Here is a 21,125-nt window from a genome sequence, read left to right on the forward strand (position 1 = left end):
TTGATTTGGGAGGTACACAGTACATTGAGTACATTTTATGATATGACTGTTAGTGAAAATACTGATATTTTGCAATGGTCTGAATTAGGTGAAACCTAAAACATGCTTTAATTGATTTTGTTTCACTGCCCATACTCCCAACCAACAATTTACTATCCACCAGGAGGCAGTATTGTGTCATTTAATGGCAATGGGTCGATTTTCACACAGTTCTAACAAAAGTTAACAAATATTATTTCCATAACCCTGTTTAAAAATCATAGGCACTTAGATATGTATTCATAGAAAGGACTGTCCTGGTTAAAGTTTGTTATCTGACCATTGTTTTCCATTTAGGCATAATTTCAATCAAATTCAATGTCATGTGTTTCATGTATGGCTTGTTAATATGGTTGTTTACCTGCAGTTCCAGAGAGACCTGTTTTAACACAGTGAGCCACGGGCATACAATCCAGAGAATGTAGATTGGTCTTCAAGTTCTTAGAAGCAGAGGTGTTCCTGAAGTTCCTGTGATGTTATCTCACCTTCTTAGAAAGCCCACAGTTTAGTAGAACAGCCTTCAAGGTGAGATTACACAGAGATGATTTGTTTTCCATGAGTGGCTGTGTAAACACACAAATTCTTTATTGAGCTCCACAAATACAGACCAGAAGCCCCAGTCTTCTCTCATATACTGTACACACTGATGCCTACAGCAAGGTTTATGCAGAAGTAACATACACAATCACACAAATCCAGTTCCCAAGTGTAAATCAGTGAGGCAGGGACCATTTTACCTGATAGCCATGCTGATACAGTATCTTACCACAAACATCATCACATCTTCAACTATAATCATCATAGTCACCAACATAACAATAAACATATACTTCATAATCACTGTAACAACTGTATTCTCACATGAGTACCTGTAGACACCTGTTTTCAGTCAGAATAGACACTTGGATGTGTCAGTGTTCTAGTGAAGCTGCCTGTCCAGATTTGGACACTATCAGCCCAACCCCGTGGCCTCCCACATCCATGCAGGGCAGTGGGCTATGACCAGCGTTCTGTGAAAACAATCCCACTGAACCAGTTTCTCTGCATCTAGAGAGGACAGCATCTTCTCCCTTCCCGGGGTTGTCCAGTTTAGCGTCTATGCCCCAGTGTGAGATTAGGAGTTCAGGTAGGCCCATAGAGGACCTAGCAGATCCCTTGGTCACCTCTCCAGGGGTGGAGTCCTCTTTCTCATCCGCTCCCAACGGGTCACTGCCCATCCTCATCGTCTTAGGACCGCCATAACCGTTCACTTTCTCCTGACCCAGAGAGGAGGAGCAGAGGGAGGGGTGACTGGAGGAGGAGGTGAAACCAGGAAGGGAGGTGCAGACAGAGAAAGGGGCGCTGCTGCTGAACTGAGCGAAGGAAGAGAGCGACAGAGAGGGGGAGGTGGAGAGAGAGGGGGACACTGAGAGAGAGGAGGAGGGAGCGCTGGTTTGGACGGGGGCGCAGAGAGAGGAGGAGGGAGCGCTGGTTTGGACGGGGGCGCAGAGAGAGGAGGAGGGAGCGCTGGTTTGGACGGGGGCGCAGAGAGAAGACGCACAGACAGAGGAAGTGACATCAGACCAGGAGTCACAGGAGGAGGAAGCAGCTGCTCTGTGGGAGGTGATGACCGAGGAGTTCGGCAAGAGGGAGAAACTGCTAAGGGAGGAGGAGGAGGTGATATTTGAAAGGCTGTAGGGAGAGTTTGGATAGAGAGGCGAGAAAGGAGGTGAAGAACCGACAGAAGAGACACTTAACGGAGAGGAGCCGTAGAGAGTGGGAAATGGAGAGGTGGACACCAGGGTGGATACAAATGGAGGCTTGTTGAAAAGAGAGGACGGCACTAAAGAGGAGACATTGAAAGGAGAACTGGCCTCTGTTAGGGAAGGGGAGGAGGAGGTGGAGGAGGCTGTGAGAGAGGCTGCAGAGGAGCAGGGGAGGGAGGAGAAGATGGAGAAAGTGGCAGGAGGTGCCAGGTGGAGAGATGACACTCGGAGAGGAGGCTGGAGGCTGCGAGAGGCTGGGGGTGTTCGGTCAGTCTCAGCCCCGCCCTCCCTTTTGATGGACAGGTCCAGGGGTTCCTGCTGTGGCTCCAGGGTCGGGTCATCATCATCATCATCATCACACCCCCTGATTGTGCCTGGTGCCCAGGGTTTGCAGGGGTCGTCTCCATGGTGATGGGGGGTTGGTGGCTGATTGTGGTGACGCTGCAGGTGATACTTGAGGGACGTGAACTGGCTGCCAGCGTAGCAACAGAAAGGACACTTGTACGGCTTCTCACCTGAGGGACCCAAACCCAAAGGAGGAATTACTGTACAGTTACTTTGTAATTACTGTACAGTTACTTTGTAATTACTGTACAGTTACTTTGTCAATCATTAGCAGTCTTGCTGAAGCACCACCACTCTGCTCATTCACACATATGCTGTACTGACCGTATGAGAAGACTGTGGTTTTTATTATTCTTTTTTATTGAGCTCAAGAATTTCAGATTTGCATCATCTAAACAATAACACCTTTTTATTAATTTATTTGTTTTCCCTCGATAGGCTAATAGCGCCTGCAATAGAACACCTATCGACATGCATTGAGTTTACGTATCAGGTAAAGTTTAGCCTTAGTACAGAGCACAATGTAGACACTGAATAGAAGCATTAAATGCATTATATCTATTCATACATACATACATACATACATACATTCATTCTCTACATGCATACATACATACTGGTCCATTCAACACAAAAAGATATCTATATCTCTAGTCATAACTATCAAATGAAAAATTCTCTCTCTCTCTCTCTGTCACTCACACACACAATGGAGGTTTAATTTGGGCAATGAGGGCAGCGTGTGTGTGTGTGTGTGTGTGTGTGTGTGTATGTGTGTGTGCGCATGTGAGATCAACGGGATAAAGATGACATTTATCATATTGAATATAGGCCTAATCATGGCACTGGTTTAACAGATACATATGGAATCCATTTCTGTGCTTGAACAAACTGCCTCTGAGGCTTTCAGCGGTAATCATGGAATTGTGTCATACATCACGGATGCCATTAGCTAATGCAATACTACTAAAATCAATTTATCACTGTTGCAGAACCAACATCCAAAGAAAACACACTCACACATCCATCTCAAAAAAGCTTTGACATTTACCTTATGAAGGAGTAAGAGCCCTTTGCGAATGTCATGCAAAATGTTTACAATCACAAATCACACTGACAATAATGTCGACATTTATTGGAAAACAGAAAAAGCCAAAAAGTGACTAATTGTGGTTTAAAAAAAATCCTCAAATTATTGTGGTGCATTATGTTATAGCTAAATGAATGACTTGTATCAGATGAAATATGTTGTTGAAAGTAGCATGGGGGCAGGGGTAGTGTGGTGGCTAAGGAGCCGGGTTAGCATGCATTGAAAGAAGCACGCAACTGGAACAAAGACACATTAACACACCACTCTCATTTCCATGTTTGTGCGACTGACTATGCAGAGGGATCCACTCACGAGAGCAACACACAAATGTTCAGGTACTACACAGTACGTCTGACTGACTTGTGTCCTCATGGTTTTGCTTTGTGATTGACAGTTGGGTGGAGGAAGGGGCGGATGTTATGGAAGACACTGGATATGAAACAATGGGAATGTCATGGAGGGTGTGCCAGTGGACTTGAGACACATAATATGACATACGTAAGTAATCACACATCGTACATCAACTCAAACTCATCAGATGAGCAGTAACAAGGTCCAAGTGGGCTTCTGAGAAAAACGCTACTGAAAATCTGGAACTATATAACAGTCATCCGGTGAATTTGAATATTATTTAATTCGACATTATTTTTTCTAAATCATCATTTTATAATATTTGTTGAAAATAACTCCAATTTGTGGACATGTCAGAGAGACCTCGTCATTTCTCAGTTGATGAACTTTGAGCATGCTGTTTTGTTCACCACAGTCAAGTCACAATAATGTAATAACAATCTGTCAGACTTGCACACCGGGCCCATCCCCCCACCTGACCTTACTCACCTGTGTGAATCCGGCTGTGCAGTGTGCACCTTAACAGTCTGTGCAGGGTCGGACTGGGAACAAAATTCGGCCCTGGCAATTTTCTCCTGGACCCGCCCACTACTGGTCCGCCGACCCCCCCCACACACACACACACACAAGCCCACCGACACCTAAATCCCCCCCTGACCCCATAAATAACAAACACACAGTATCATGCTGTAGCAACACTTCATAAACTGAACCCAAACATTTAGATTTGGACCTATAGGTTATTATATAATCAGTATTATAATTATATATTATTATTATTATATAATATTATTATAGGTTATTATATAATAAGTAATACATATATTATGTATTACTTATTACTGTCATTTCAAAGTAATTCATTACATTATAATATTACTGTCTCTGAATTGTAAGGTATTACACTACTATTGTGTTACTTTTAAGTTACTTTTACCAAAATATCTGGAAATATGGATTTGGAATTCTAAATGCAGTTTATTATGCTCAATGCAGCTCATTGCACTTCTAATGGAGGGTGATGTGGTACAACATAATGACTGAGCTAGGCTTAAGGCTAACAACAGTAGAATGCAATAGGCACAGTGATGGCTCATGATGCAATACAAGGAACAATCATACCATCTATTGATGTCATTGTGGTTGAGATATCTGACATTTTTCTGTTAAAGATTGGCATGGAGACAATGGGACATGGTTGCCTTTTTCGGTTACAGCATTTCTATCACAATTGACCAGACTTTGACCTTTTGTCTTCTTTAAACAAAATTCTGGCTATGATTGTTCCTTGTATTGCATCATGAGCCATCACTGCACCTATTGCATTCTACTGTTGTTAGCCTTAAGCCTAGCTCAGTCATTATGTTGTACCACATCACCCTCCATTAGAAGTGCAATGAGCTGCATTGAGCATAATAAACTGCATTTAGAATTCCAAATCCATATTTCCAGATATTTTGGTAAAAGTAACTTAAAAGTAATACAATAGTAGTGTAATACCTTACAATTCAGAGACAGTAATATTATAATGTAATGAATTACTTTGAAATGACAGTAATAAGTAATACATAATATATTACGATTTTGAAGTAACTTGCCCAACACTGATTAAACCACATGTCACTGCTTGACCAAATGAAAAATATAGGCTACTGAACATGCATGGAGATCGTCATAGTTGACAGAAATTACGATTTGTGCCAACATGTTGTAGAAACACAACCACAGCCTTTAGGCCTATTTGGTGCAAATCTTCTACATTGGTTATAGTCAGCGATTCACATTAACTGTAGGCTATCACCACAAGTGTATACTAAACGTTTTTGCACAAGTTTGTGTGCCGTCATCACATTTTGCAAAATTAGGCTACCTTCGTTACTAACCTACCAGTTGATACTTTTTACGTGCATCGACTCGCAATTGATTGTGCGTCTAATGTAACACTCGGTGGAGAGACTTCCACTTTCCAAGTTCCACTTTCACTGTCGTTGTGAGCTAAAAAGGCTACTATATGGGAAATACTTTGAAGTTCCTTTTGAGTCCAAACATGAATAGGTTTTCTTTAACCTGTGCTACACTTTTCCACCAAGTTGTGCGAAAATTGTAGGTACCCGGAGTTTTTTTTTATGTTGACAGACAAACCGCACTACAGTAGCCTAGCCTACATGGTGCAGTAAATGGAAGCTCTTTGTAGCGCGTGCAACTTACGTCTATAAAAACAATATATTTATGGAATCAAATTAGGCTGTTTACGGTTAAACTGCGATGATGTGAACACCAGCCAGCGGAGGGCACTTATATAGCCTAGGCTACCATGCATGGACTCGTAGGCTATACTTCCCCACAAACCAAGCGGCTGCTTGGACAAATCCACTTGAGGGGTGGGGCAGGGGGGCGCGATCGGAACACACACTGAACCTGTCATGAAGAGGCCAAAATGATTGACCCGTCACCCCCCAATCCAAATGGATGCATGGACTGCATTTATAGGCTAAGCCTAGGTCTACATGACGGCCCGCAAATAGGCTAAATAACTTAAAAAAAATAAATAAAAAAATACCGGTCACCGGCCCACATGTGGACCGGCCCACCGGGCATTTGCCCGGTTGTACAGATTACCAGTCCGAGCCTGAGTCTGTGTGTGTGTGTGTGTGTGTGTGTGTGTGTGTGTGTGTCCCATCACCCCACCTGACCTTACTCACCTGTGTGGATCCGGCTGTGCACCTTAACAGTCTGTGTGTGTGTGTGTGTGTGTGTGTGTGTGTGTGTGTTCAATCACCCCACCTGACCTTGCTCACCTGTGTGGATTCGACTGTGAACCTTAAGGCGTTGAGCCGTACGGAAAATCTTCCCACACACGGAGCACTCCTTACAACCAGTGCCACCTCTGGCCTGATGAGCCTGACCTGAGAGCAGAAGAAAACAAAATATGACAATACAGGACCAGACGCAGACAGAAACCAATTCAGATCTGCCAGGGCAGCACATTGGAGACGAAAAACACAAAACCGTTTTGTCTGACAGAAGCCGGGAAAAATTCCTGGATAGGAACCCAACACATGAAGGGCCGAAGGGAGTACGCCATCACCCCAGCGACTGAGCTCTGGCCAGAGGAAGCTTAATGGGCTTTAACTGTACTGTAAGCCGGAAATCTCAGGAAACTTTAATATCGTTACACACAAGCATGCCGACACATTTATGTGTCTGCCCAGAAAGCCACAGACCAAGCTCACCACAAAGGAAGAGGAAATCCAAATTATCCTTCATCTAAGAAAAATAAGAAATGAAATCAAATTGTTCACCAGGACCACAGTGTACACCTGGTTACCATCTGTCTCACTCTCTCTCTCACACACACACACACACACACACACACACACACACACACACACACACACACACACACACACACACACACACACACATACTGCTGAGACAAAACCCCTCTCACTCTCGCCCTCATCTCTTTCTCCCCTATGTCCCTAAAAGATCATCTAAACACCTGCATGTAATGAGCAAATGTTTAATGTGAACACAATTAGGATGACACCCATGTTTAGTGTCCCAGCGGAAACAGAAGAGAGGGTGAGTTACCGGCCACACACATGATCTATGCACACACTTCAAGGACCTTCTCCTGTGTAACACTGACTTCACAGCAGCTCCGGACATGGACTCATTAGTCACCCTACTTCTTGTATCATATGGATAAATTAAGCTCCATTTTTATTCACGTTGAGTGGCTGTTATGTGAAATATGTGTATCACCCTACTAAATCCCACTGAATGTGCTGGGTCTCACCAGAATCTGTGTACTGTATCCAGACAGGTACTCCTAGGCTCAGGTTCATAGGGTTCAGCACCCCAGGTGTTTGTGGCTGAGTTACAGTAGCATCTAGTCAGTGCTGCAGTTACTGAAGGTCAAAGTGGCCTTGACAGAAGAGGTATGTGAACTGTCAGGCACGTTATTCCACTGGTTGTGTACTTGAATGATTCGAATTGGGATCCAGTCCAACAAATCTGTACGCCACATTACCAGAGAGCACCAGTTATCCCTCCATTTTGCCTTCCACCTTGCATTCATTATGTGTTTAAAGTTGTTTTATGTTCTTCTAAGTATCGTGAGTGAGTAGAGAGAGAGAGAGAGAGAGAGTAAGAGAGAGAGAGAGAGAGAGAGAGAGAGAGAGGAGGGTCGGGCCATTTTTCACACGCTGACATGAGCTGTCTGAGATGTGACGTGCGGTGACATGTTTATGCCCATTGTGCGAGAGGTCATCTGAGATGCATGTCTTGAGTTGAGTCCAACCATTTAAATCCTCTTGAATGCCAAGGATGGAGAGAGAGACAGCGAGGAAGACAGACAGAGAGAGAAAGAGAGAGAGAGAGAGAGAGATGGAGAGGGTGAGAGGGAGATGGAGAGGGTGAGAGAGAGAGATGGAGAGGGTGAGAGAGAGAGATGGAGAGAGTGAGAGAGAGAGATGGAGAGAGTGAGAGAGAGAGAGAATGAGAGAGAGAAAGGCAGAGTGAAGAAAGGCAGAGTGAAAAGAAAGGGAAAGGGGGCACTATTGTGAGTTTGGTTCTTAATCAGGCCAGCTGTTCCTCTGCCATTCCAATTACAGTAAAAGTCATGCGGGGGAGACTATCCACGCATAATGGCTCTTTACTGCACAACACACACACGTGGCATTTGAAGGTCAGCCGGTATATTACACCCAGTATTTTAGGGAGGTGTCTGGGAGCATGAGATAAAGCCAGGCACATTAATTTAATCCAGTGAATACTAATGAGCCCTTGTTCTTGCTCAATGAAAAGGATACAACACCAGAATGATTCATGAAGGCCAGGTGCGAAGGCTTTAATGCACGGGGCACTCAGAGGACCAGAACTACTCCACATTAGAGAGGGAGTCTTAAGTGCACCTCACAAGTGTACAAACGGGACCATTTGCATCGTCTTTTTCATCATATTGATGAGGGGGACTTTTTTATTTTTATTTGTTTACGACAATGAAGTGTCTATTTTTGTTTTTCCTTATTTAAATACAGGCCATTGTGGAATGCTCCTTGCTAAATTCACCCAATCTAACTGTGACCAAAACACGACTCCAGATAGTCTGGAAGCTTTTCCACCTTCTATTCTCTCTCCTCCAAACTGAGCCACCATATTGGTTTTTTAATGTGGTGCCTATTTGCAGATGTGGTAGAAAACATGTCTAAAAGCGGCACAGAGCATATGGTGGCGGGTCTCTCCCATTCATCACTCAGACAGAGCATGACCATCAATTTGATCAGTGCATTAAGACCCCCAGAGCACAGACAAACAGAACCGAGCTGAATATGGTCAATTCCTAAAAGGAGAGAGCCATGTATCACACACACATCACACACACACACACAGACACACACAGACATGTGTTTGTGTACTATAAAACATTCATCAAAAATACAAATGTTTGTCCATAGTGGTGCATATGGCAGCACAGAGCACCAACCCCCCATTCCATTTAACATTTAACGAACTGCATGCCTTTGGAACAATAACGCTGATCTCCCAGGACTGTGTGGTCATTATATACATCTATCGGGTGGTTCTTTGCACTCTTTGAGCATATTAAACATCCCTGGACACGCATGTGATGGAATCTGGAGATTTTAGACTTTTAAATGTGAATACATGTTCTGATCCCACTGCTCTGAGCTCGGCTTATTACCACGGTGATGGCGCTCTCTCTTTATTCTCTGCTTGGATGAATGCCATCTTTGTGAATGGCTGTTTCATTCAGGCTAATCATCAAGAGATTCAGTTTCACTGCAGGGGGAAAGTATGGTATGCAGTTAGCATTGTAAGTAATGTGATTTCTTAAACGTGTGTATATGATCAATCAAACTTTATCCATGCTCCTTATGGTTGCCACAAAGCTCTTGAGTTACATTAGGCTTGGGGTGATTGATAATGCAGAAGTTTAATGCTCTGCAGTTTCACATGATGACATTATGGAAAAACTCCACCTCTAATCTGATATGCAAGTCCCTAAGTACCTTATACTAACACACACACACACACACACAAACACAAATGCACACATGCACACAAGTACACACACAGATTAGGTAGCATGCAAAAAGACACCTATGGCCCAGTTTCAACATCAAACGTCAAAGTTAAACCAGGATATTTCCACATCAACAACGAAGAGGACAAAGCAAGTGGATGATGGTGGACAACTTCTTGCTTCGAGATAAAACAACTTCAAAGTATGTCACATGCATGGGCTGCATACAGAACCAGAGTGCCAGATGTTCTTTGATGTTAATAATGGCGTATATTATTTATTTTAATTAGACCACGCATTTGGAGCTGCATTTGGGCCGACTCCAAGTCAATTAAGGCAAATGACATTCGGGAGATGATGAAATAACGTTTCAAGCCAGGTGTTGTTTGCCTCTCCCCAAAGCACAACATTTGCACAGGCACAACAAAAACAACCTTGCTGAAATTAGGGGCTCGGGTTCCTCGACTACAACTGAACCCTTTCAAAGAGCACCAGAAGGAACGGTGTGGCGACACAGAAGGTTTCCCAGCCTAACACAGTTCTCCAGTTAACTACTGTCCGATTCATCCCATCAGCTCATAAATGAATATTTCCAAATTATATGAATACATCTACTTCACAATAAAAAACACAATCAAGCATGTCATCATCTAGCAAATGATCAAATTACTAAAAGACCAAAGTACCTCCATTCATTCATTAGAGCTGAGAATAAACAAGTTCATAAATGAACAGCTAAAAAATAACACGCTAATCAAATAACACGCACAAAATATTAACCAGGCCTGGTCTTCCATCAACAACCCCCAAACACACAACACACACACACAACACACACACACACACACACACACACACACAAAATACACAATTAGGAACTGGACAGCTTGGACTGTGCATGCAACATTCAGCGATGGATAATATTCATGTGATCCAACGCTGGCATGGATTACTGAACAGCTAATAGTAAACAATGCTACACTGAGATCCACTTCTGAGCACCAGCCGTCCCCACCTCTCAAGAGTAGATGTCTTCCCTCAGCTTTCCAATGTTATCATGTTAACCACATTTTGCTCATGCGGTTTCATAACCCTTTGTTTGCCAAGCTGAGGGGTTAGTGGTTTTGTTGCAGAGGGCAATTTATTCGTTTTTGCCAACACAGCTTTTTAGCTTTTTCCCTCGAGGTCAGGTATATCACTCCTATCTTTGTAAATATGTAAGACATTCCCCCTACACACATGTACACACATGTACACACACACACACACACACACACACACACACACACACACACACTGAACACACAAATACACACTGAAAACAACACCACATACTGAGTTTTTTAGTATTTGCACCAACAGAGTGGTTAATGACTTCTATAAATGATCAGTTGACAGAATGTTTTCTGACTGAGCAGTCAGAATAGGTACAGAATAGGTTAAACAAATCTGCAACATAACAATAGCAATACACTTGCACATTTAGCTAATATGATGGTGTGTGGTAGCCTGGCTAACAGCAGACCAATTCCCAGAGCCAATGCATTGAGCTCTCTGATCTGTCTACTTCCCAGGCTAAATGTGTGAGGCGTTTAACCCCAGACTCAGTTTCAGCGTTAAACGAACATCACTCGGAGAAAGAGTAGGAAACAGAGCGTGTCCAGTCGAGTCCAGCCCGGTGGTGCTCGGAGAGAGAGAGAGACAGAACAGAAGAATATGATCATTTAAAGGACCCACCAGGTGGTCCGAGTCAAACAATTACAGGAATCACCAGGTGGCTCCTGTCAAATCAGAGAAAGCGGACGAACAGATGGGGCATTAGGAGAGTGCCCGAGTGCCCGCAAGCGCCTGCGAGGTGTGTGTGTGTGTGTGTGTGAGAGTGAGAGTGAGTGTGTGTGTGTGTGTGTGTGTGTGTGTGTGTGTGTGTGTGTGTGTGTGTGTGTGTGTGTGTGTGTGTGTGTGTGTGTGAGGAGTGTGTGTGTGTGAGAGTGTGTGTGTGTGTGTGTGTGTGAGAGTGAGAGTGTGTGTGTGTGTGTGTGTGTGTGTGTGTGTGTGAATGTGAGAGTGTGTGTGTGTGTGAGTGAGAGTGTGAGTGTGTGTGTGTGTGTGTGTGAGTGGTGGAGATGTTTGGGGGTGGGCGATGGACTGCTAGACTCGGAGTGATTACCTGACAGTGATCATCAGCTAACTCTAAGATTATGCGCTACGCTAGCGGAGAGAAACCCCTACAGGGGCTCCGAATACATACTGTGGAGATTTCAGTCAAGGTCAGTTCAATGACATACCTGCAACTATGTGAGACTAAACTATTGTGATGCGCATTGGCGAAGAGAAACGCAGCCAAATTGCTGTAAGGAAGTAACATGATACCCTGAAGCAGAAGGAGCATAGTGTACAGTCTGCATGGACACCCTGAAGCAGAAGGGCGGATAGTCTGCATGGCACACGACACCCTGAAGCAGAGGAGCGTAGTGGATAGTCTGCATGGCACATGACACCCTGAAGCAGAGGAGCGTAGTGGATAGTCTGCATGGCACGACACCCTGAAGCAGAAGGAGCATAGTGTATAGTCTGCATGGCACATAATACCCTGAAGCAGAAGGAGCATAGTGTATAGTCTGCATGGCACATAATACCCTGAAGCAGAAGGAGCATAGTGTATAGTCTGCATGGCACATAATACCCTGAAGCAGAGTGTATAGTCTGATGGCATAGTGGATAGCACATAATCTGCATGGCACAGAAGGAGCATAGTGTATAGTCTGCATGGCACATAACACCCTGAAGCAGAGGAGCATAGTGGATAGTCTGCATGGCACGGAGACAATGTTAAGTCCTTGGGGATGAAATGTCTCAGCTGTGGCATTCAAAGGGAGATAGTTTTTCATGGTCACGTCGGTGTTGAACTGCTTGTGGGTTCACTTGTGTGTGTGTGTGTGTGTGTGTGTGTGTGTGTGTGTGTGTGTGTACGTGTGCAAGAGTTATGTGCTAAACAAGCAGATGGATAATTAGTTTCACAGCGCAGACTGCCTGGAATTTCTGCAGTGAATTTCCCTCAGGGTTGACAAATATGCATCCCTGTGCCATGCGCACATTAATCAATATAATCATCACTCATCACAGATACGTTATACCCACATCAACTGTGGCCATAAATTTCATTTCTAAGGAATATGGTAACAGTAATGTCATTGATTTGTGACCCCCAGCAGGTTTCAAAAAGTTATCTTTCATACCGAATGTGTTCATGACTGCTGAATTAATGCAAGCGAGCTATCCGATGTGGCAATATTTACCTGCATATGGAATGAAGGAGTGAGGGGAAGCTTGGCTGGATTTGTCCTCTGCGGGGGGGCCTCCTGGTGCAGCATTACCGTCTGTCGCGCGGCACCCTTGTGGTTCACCTGGCTTGCTGAAGGCAGCTAGGAGCTGGGCTCGGTCTTTGGGAGCACCGCCGCCTCCGTTCAGCATCGTCCAGCCGGAGGGAGTTTCCTGTCCCCTCAGCTGCCGCTGCTTCTTGTGTACCCGCGAGTGGAGGACCAGCTGGTGGTAGGTCCTGAAGACTCGGCCGCAGTCCGGGCACTCGCTGGGCCGCCCCGTCCAGCCTCCCCAGCGGCCGGAAACCGCTGTCCTGAAGCCCACGTTACTGCTGCTTCTGTCGGGACGCCAGCTTCCGCTGACCACTTGATTGTGTACCGGGTCTTCTGCCGAGCAGTCCACTTCACCTCTCATCATGAGGTTCTCAGTGATTTCTATGTCATTTTGCAACATACTCAGCTGGTCTGCGTATGAATACAACCCTACAGCTAGCTCCTCTCCCTGCGTATGGCCCCCATGGTCCACGTTCAGCACTTTAGAAGGTTTGTGTGGTGGTTGCGAGTGTGAGGGCTTCTCTGCTGGTAGGTCTGTGACCACTGGCTGTGAGTCCTCTGCCGCTAAACTGTGATTCTGTCCAGCTACTGGCAGCAGGAGTTTCTCCAGCACCTTTTGGCTGTTCAGTTCGATCCCTGCCTCCGCTAGAACCTTCTGCCTCTCCGAGAGAACGGCGAGGAGAACCTCGTTGTGCAGCCTGGAGATGAACTGTGACTGAAGCCTGCAGGGGATCTCTCGATTGTTGCCGATGTGGGTGGCATACGCGCGTCCATGTCCCGGCGGGGTCCCTCTTGCGGCCAGCTTGTTGAGGTGCACCTTCATGTGGTTCTTGAGGAACCAGGACTCCTTGAAGCGGCGGCCACAGACACCGCAGCTGTGATCGTACGAGTTCTTGTGCTTCCTCATGTGGCCCTTGAGGAACCAGGCCTGCTTGAAAGCCTGGCCGCACACCTCGCACCGGAAGGCTTGCGTGGGACTCTGCTCCTTGCTGATATCCTTTTGCAACACCACCTGGGGGGATGGCGGCGTCGCCGTCGTCGAGACGACATGGACTTTGTCCACGTGCTGCAGCAGGTCGGTCTCCAGGGCGGCGGCGAACTTGCAGAAGGTGCACTTGTAGGGCTTGTGCAGGATCCGAATGTGGCGTTCCAACTCCTCCTGCTTCCGGAACTTTCCTTTGCAGAACCCGCATCGGAAGCTCTGCTGCTGGATCGGGAGCGGCTGCTCCTGAATAGACGGAACTGAATGTGGACGGGACTGTGATGGATTCGGATTCCCATCGCAGAGAACTCCTGGAGAACTCTGGGAGTTGTAGTTTAAGACGGTGCTGCTGGGTGGGCTTGTGCAGTTTGCTTGCTTCTCTCTGGTGACGGCACGCTGCTCCAGCTCCCTCAGAAGATGGCTCTCCTCCCTGTCGTGTCCTAAGCCCTTACTCTGGATGGCCAGGCGGTGGGTGCGCAGGTGGATCTTCAAGTTGCCTTTCTGTGCTGCCCTGTGGTCACAGTATGGGCATTTGAATGGCTTCTCACCAGTGTGGGTGCGCATGTGCAGGGACAGGATGCTGTTGAACCGGAAGCGCTTCCCACACAGAGGGCAAGGATACTTCCTGTTTCGAAGGGAGTCATCTCTAACTTTATTTCTTCCTGATGTGACGTGATGTTTTTGGTCTCCCGTGAAATTATGGTGGTCTGTCTTCCTGGTGAAGGTCTCTGATGTCTTTATGCCCAGATTGTCACAACTCAAGTGATTGGCTAGAAGTGCCATCTGAATGTTGATTGGCTGACAATTTTTTCTGTCCAATGCTAAGCTCTTTTCCTCCAAGAGGGATGAGATATTGAACGTGTTAGAGCGGATCTGGCTGGCCAGCATGGTGAACGGGTCCTTCTTCTGGATTAGAGGATGTTCAGTGACTGATGAGACGGAAACAGTTTGTTTCACAGGGGAAGACTCCACAGTGTACATGTCCAGTCCCTCCATCCTGCTGAAAAAGACAGAGGGAAAATAAACACCAGGGTTTTAATATCAGGAGAAGACGCCTCAAACTTCAGTTCTATTTAAACACAGCCATTTTCATCATGTCCTAATGTATGTAGCCCACCATAGAATTAGCAACCTAAAAAAATCAAAGACAAAGCTTCAACTAATACAGGACATGCAAGAACTCTTTACTCAAGAAGGGAACTTTGAAAAAAAAAAAGTCCCAGCTGCCTCCATATAAGTTAACAAGCATAGTCACACTGTTTTCAATGACAATCCAGTCCCCTAAAATCTTAGCAGCCCTTTGTAATTTTCCACTGGTTTATCCCTAGTGCAGGTGTGTGTGACACAGGGCATACGTCGCCTCCTTGGTTGTGCCGTAGAGCAGTGATACTGTGTTAATCAGCACCAGACCACCTGCCTCTCCTGTAGCCTCATCCTTCTACTCTCACACTGATTACGTGATGAGGCCATGAAATCACCCACATTCATGCAGCTGGAAGCTCCTACACTTTATAATGAGAAATAGAAAGGGCCATGAGAGAGAGAGAGAGAGAGAGAGAGAGAGGAAAAGAGAGAGGGGAAGAGACTGTGTAAGTTGGCAATAGAATGTGGTAGACAAAGTGAAAAAATTCCAGAAAGCTATTTCTAGCAACATCAGGAAAATAGGAATGTTACGATGAAGGCTTCTGTTTCCAGGCTACTTTTAGGAAATACATTTGTCATGAATACACTATGCACATTTTAACAATTAAACAAGCAAAGATGGGTTTGAGGAACACTGTCACTACTACACTACATAGTGTTTGGCACTTGGTCTGAGTAGACATGTGACTGAGTTGAGAGATGAGAGTTGACTCTCGAATACAGGCCTATCCCCTCACACACAGGCAAATAACTCAACACTTATATCCTCATTCCTGCTCCTCTATCTTTCTTCCGTATTCCTGTCTGGGACACCTGTTTTTTCCCCTTTTCCCTTATCGTACGTAGAGCTTAGATCATTTTTATCTTAAGATCTTGCTCCTTAAACGCTTCCAGTTTAAAGCATGCAACACATATCAGGCCAGTACGATGAGAGGAATCAAACTAGAAGGAAAAGAGAGATACAGAGAAGGAGGAGGAGGGAGAGAGAAACGAGGAGGAGAATGGAGGGGGGGGGGAGTATAAATGGATAATTATCCCGTGGGTCCTGATAAAAGCAGAAAAGGGTCACTGTGTTCCTCTATTAATCTTCTAAGTATAGCTGTAGTTCTCTGGACAGGGGTCAGTCTCAGCTGTCACTACCGACCTCTCATCACACCCCCCCCGTACGCTCATTTAGAAGTAAAGAGCCCACAGCCAGAGAACAAAACTCGGCACCTCTTTCAGTAATAATGTATATTTCTCTATGTTAGTACATATTGATACCACATTTTCAAGGGATTAGGTTTAAGGATTGGGATTAGTTACAAAGTTTACATATTGATAAGCACATGGGAGTGCTGGAATAAGAATGCTTCATTTTAACATGGCACCAAAGGTTTTCAGCAATTTTGACACAATTTTCCCCAACTTGAAAATGTGGGCAGCAATGACTAACTTCTGCACTGATGACCTCGTTCTCCAAACCTTGATGCTGAGACATATCTCCATCTGAGACAGCACTACACCGCATCAGATTCAAACTCCCAACTTTGTCCCTGTTTTACCACCAAAGAGATCCGGCTCTTTGAACTGCTCCCGCATTAGCATGATCTACCTGCAGTAGACATCGTTGGTAAAAGACTCCAGCAGCTGTTCCCTCACAGCTCGCCAACACTTCTTGGTGTGTGATGCAACGGCACATCAGCGGGGTGCGAGTAATCCTCTGTCAGAGGCAGGTGCGCCCCACTTTAATCCTCCCCAGTCGACTCCCCGATGACTCGGAGCGCGGTGGGTACAATCAGGAGCTACGGTTTATCAATCACCGGCTGATTCGGATGCTCATGTCTCGTGTTCAGGGCTGCCAGTCAGCTGCATCCTCTGCACTGTAGTGCCAGAGAGAGAGCACTCCTCATTTAACTCAAATGTCAAGTCCAAGTTTTGTAAAATGAGCCCCATCCCCCATAAGGACTTCTAGGATTACTATTGGCATCTCATGTCTGATTGCCAAACTATGTTTTTTTGTTATAAATGCAATTGCACCCTCTAACTCCTATAGTTTTGCAAACAAGATAATAGTTTAGATGTATGATCACTAGAGTAATGAAGTCCATTTACAACATCAAGGGCCCCAATTTGAAATATGGGCTTAAGTGTCAAACATACTGTACTAAACATTATACTCATTGCTGGGCAAATATACATATTCAAACACTAATATATATGTTCAAACAAAAAATCAGCGATGAGAATAATGTTTGGTGTCTGCGTTTGACACTTAAGACAGGCGATTTCAGAAAAGAAAGGGTGGGCTAGACATATTCTGGAGTGAGACTCTCTGCCTGGGTTGAATATGTGTGTCCTTTTGTACACTGTGTGAACTGTAAGCAGCGCTACACTGCAAAGCCACACTCTTGCCTGGATGTAAATTGTACATCATCACCATCCATGTGCTGATAAACATGACAGATGTGAGTGACTATCTGTGAGAAATCGAGTAATATTACTTAGGGTGTCAGTAATTTGTTTCCCTCTCCATCCAATCAGCTCATTAGGGTTTCTGATTAGATTCTGCTCCTCTTGTCAGGATAGGCATATACCACTGCAGGAAAATCACCAAATCCCGTCTCACTCATGGAAATGCAATTACACCGCCAGATTGATTCATCTGCCTTTGTTTCATTCTCTCTTTCTCTCCTTCGCTGTCTCTCACTACTTTCCCTTCCTTTTCTCTCTAGCTAATATTATTTCCATCTGGCATAAAAGTCCTTTTAAATGTTTTTCAAATATCATATCCCACGTTAAATCCACTGTCTGTTGTGATGTATTGCTTTCAACCAGATGTTTATTGTCACAAGGCGAGATTAAATATGTTCGCCTCCTCTCAGGCCAAGGCCCTTATCCAAACATCTCTTTGTAGGATCATAATCCTTGCTCTGTGAGACCACACACAAACCATACAAACACACCACTCAATACTGCCTCTCTGTCTCTGATCGCAGTTTTATCTATTATGCGTGACTGTCTTCAACAAAGAAGTCTTACATTGAGGGCAAAACAGCCACGAATAAACAAAGTGTTGTGTTACGAGATCATCTGGATTCCCGTTTCCACCACAGGGCTGTGTCAGAAGGCTTGAGATCTCTATATGTATCTGCATTAGTGTGGACACAAATAGCAGGACAACTTTTTTTTTCTCTTTGAGCTCATTTTTTCTGAACTGCCAGTGACCGTATCTGTGAAGTGAGGATTGGTTGCAATAATGGGTGGACCCCATGTTTAATTTATATGAATGCTGAATGTGCATAGCTACACGTCATTCGCATATAATCCCTACAAGAGCTAAAACTCTCCTCCCTTAACAATGGATAAAAAATGAAACTAAATGAAAGGCTGTGTGAATATTTTCATCATTGTTAAACCAATATATTAAGTCTGTTAGACTCAAGTACAAAGAAGTGATTTTTTTTTCAAATGTAGGTTCTATCCAAAACACACAACCATTCTGCTATTGCGTTACAGTCTTTTAATATTAAATCTGAATGACAGTGTACGGTGTGATTGCACAAGGACATCTATTGTCATTACCTGATCAAACCTGTTTAAGACAACTATGAGAAATATGATGATATATCTACCTATGAATAGCTGTCTTAGGAATGCAGTAGGCTTGCATCAAGGGAGAAAGAAAAGGAGGGATACATAGCTATTGACACTAATCTAAATATGGAATCCATTACATGTGTCATTGCACTTCAGGCAGAGAGAAGTCTCTCTGCTGGTTTTCTTATTATATCTTACTCTTCATTCTCAGTTGCTAAGGTCATCATCAAACACAATGGTGTGAAATTGAAAAAGACAAAAGAGAGTTGACACCAACAGGAAAGATACAGTGAGTGGTTGGATGATGGAGCTATGTGTAGATTGAACAACTGTTTGAATAGACCTATTAGTTGATGGTTACACACTGTAACAACATATATTTTACTGTCTGTGGCCTTTAAAAATACACACTAGAAGAAGTGGGACACAGTATTTGAATCATCTCAATGTTGTATTAAGATATTTCATTACTTTGACAAAAGCTATGGATTGCCAAGACTTCATCATCATCTCCATCCTGCATGTACACATAATTTTACTGTTTATGAAACCTGAGTTTATCCATACTTTTCAAGCCTTGACAGTAATTATTGAGAACGGTCACTGTTGTGACTTTAGAAAGATTAACTCAATAAAATTGGATAGTAGATGAAAGATGTTGTATTGTTTGCATTGTTTTCTTATCTACTGTCTTTATTCAAAAGCTGCTTTGGGGAGATATTCCTGATAGCATCCTCACCTGCACAGCAATAACTTGCCTGTTCAGCTCTCATTAAGTGCCTTTTAGCAGTCCTCTTGACCTTTATGGTGATGACTCTGGAAGGAGCATAACTAATTGGTAGAACAGGTTGTACCCAGAGCCAATACCCCCCCAAAAAAAAAAACTCTGGTACACAGGTGCTATCTTTGGTGCTAGCTCTAAGGACTCGGAGGCATTCAAGGAAATGTCATTATCAGATTGAGGCATTTACAGAAAAAGAAAAAGAGAAATTACTATGTGCAGATGCATGATCTCTCTCTCTCTCTCTCTCTCTCTCACACTCACAAGTCAGAGTTGTTCAATTGATTAATCTGATTAATTAATCTGTTCATCACCTGGTTGTAAATCCAGTAAGGGTTGCTAGTAGCCTATACATGTACTTAAAATGCAGTCCTTTACAGTACCTCTGTGTCTAAACTCACATTACCTCAATAATTGCACATATCTGTTTGTGAAACACCAAACCTACACGTTCATGTGTTTTGAGGTTGTTGCAACATCTGCTCAAACACAAGTATCCAATTGTGCTCTGACATTAGTGAGAGAGAGAGAGAGAGAGAGAGAACTCCATTCCTTCTCTTCCTCCATGGAACCATGTTGAGAGCAGTGGATAACAGTGGACTCGTTTAGGCATGACACAAAAACTTCAATGGGCAAAGAGAGATTTTGCAATTGCCTCACCTGAGATCTGTTTCATGGCAGTAAACCGAACAGCACATGCTATGTTTGTTTCTTTACTTTTTTAAGGCCTGGAACATATAGATGTAATAAAAAAAAAGCCTACACTTGAAAAAAAGAAAATAATTAGCCTAATCATGGCATGTCTAAAAGCATTTCTGTAGCCTAGGCCTACATTTTTAACATTAGGCGAATTAGTCTCCTATTCTGGTCTTATGCAGAGGCTTGATGAACTGTGCACACTTTTGTCAAAGGGTAAAACGGATTTTTTTGTTGTTGCGAATAACAGGGCCCACAACCTTGATAAATCACATTATCTTAAACGCAGGCTGCACCTGCGTTCCACCATGTGACCTTCCCATAATTTCTCATTACACTCGTAGTGGTCGGCTACAGCAAGCTGTCAGGAAACTGGGGTCTGCTTTGGTTTAACTGAAAAATAGCCTACTAATAGGCTATGACTGAAAATATGAAACTGGCCATCGACGGCGTTTCTGTTATGTTATACGAGTCTGTTTACAACTTTATTCCCATTAAATAAAAACCTAATAGCTGGCGCGTGATTCAATAGCCTAAGAGTGCATGCATTTCCCCGTCAAAATAGCTTTGCGACAGCACTGTTTACTGCGTCCTATCCAAATAACAGAAGTATATTATATACAATCTCAGCTATTGGAATTACTGTGACGATTCTGACCATTCAACTTCCCACAAACATTACCGAATATAATCTGTTCCTAAACTTCTTTAAAACTTGCAAAAAAAAGGCTAGTAGCCTAGGTCTCGTGCAACTTACCTTGCGAATGAAACTTTAAGTGATGCTCCGGACACATTTCCCACTTTCAAGATGTCCTTTGGCGATCCCACCTGAAGATCTCCAACGACAGACACCAGCCCCTTTCACCGACTGTAACCTGTGATGTTCAACTTCTGTCTGTTCTAGTGAGGAGCACAGGAGGCGGTTCGCAAAACGACGAATTGTGTAATATG

At 44.1% G+C, this 21,125-nt stretch overlaps 1 protein-coding gene across 2 annotated transcripts; it reads right to left on the bottom strand.

Moving 5' to 3' along the window:
* Positions 1 to 595: 595 nt before the first annotated feature.
* LOC125303304 (zinc finger protein 536-like) lies at positions 596 to 21,091 on the bottom strand. 2 transcript variants are annotated; one of them, XM_048256978.1, is made up of 4 exons: positions 20,932 to 21,091; positions 12,919 to 14,972; positions 6,369 to 6,476; positions 596 to 2,299 (listed from the first exon to the last, which is right to left on the bottom strand). In XM_048256978.1, the coding sequence occupies exons 2-4, from the start codon at positions 14,969 to 14,971 to the stop codon at positions 951 to 953; spliced, it is 3,510 nt and encodes a 1,169-aa protein (XP_048112935.1). In that variant the 5' UTR covers position 14,972; positions 20,932 to 21,091; the 3' UTR covers positions 596 to 950. The 2 variants fall into 2 exon arrangements, with proteins under 2 accessions (XP_048112935.1, XP_048112934.1); XM_048256977.1 differs by having other exon boundaries at positions 12,919 to 14,975.
* Between the last annotated feature and the right edge of the window lie 34 nt (positions 21,092 to 21,125).

The sequence above is a fragment of the Alosa alosa genome, chromosome 11, assembly GCF_017589495.1.
Source record: "Alosa alosa isolate M-15738 ecotype Scorff River chromosome 11, AALO_Geno_1.1, whole genome shotgun sequence".
Taxonomy (NCBI): Eukaryota; Metazoa; Chordata; class Actinopteri; order Clupeiformes; family Clupeidae; genus Alosa; species Alosa alosa.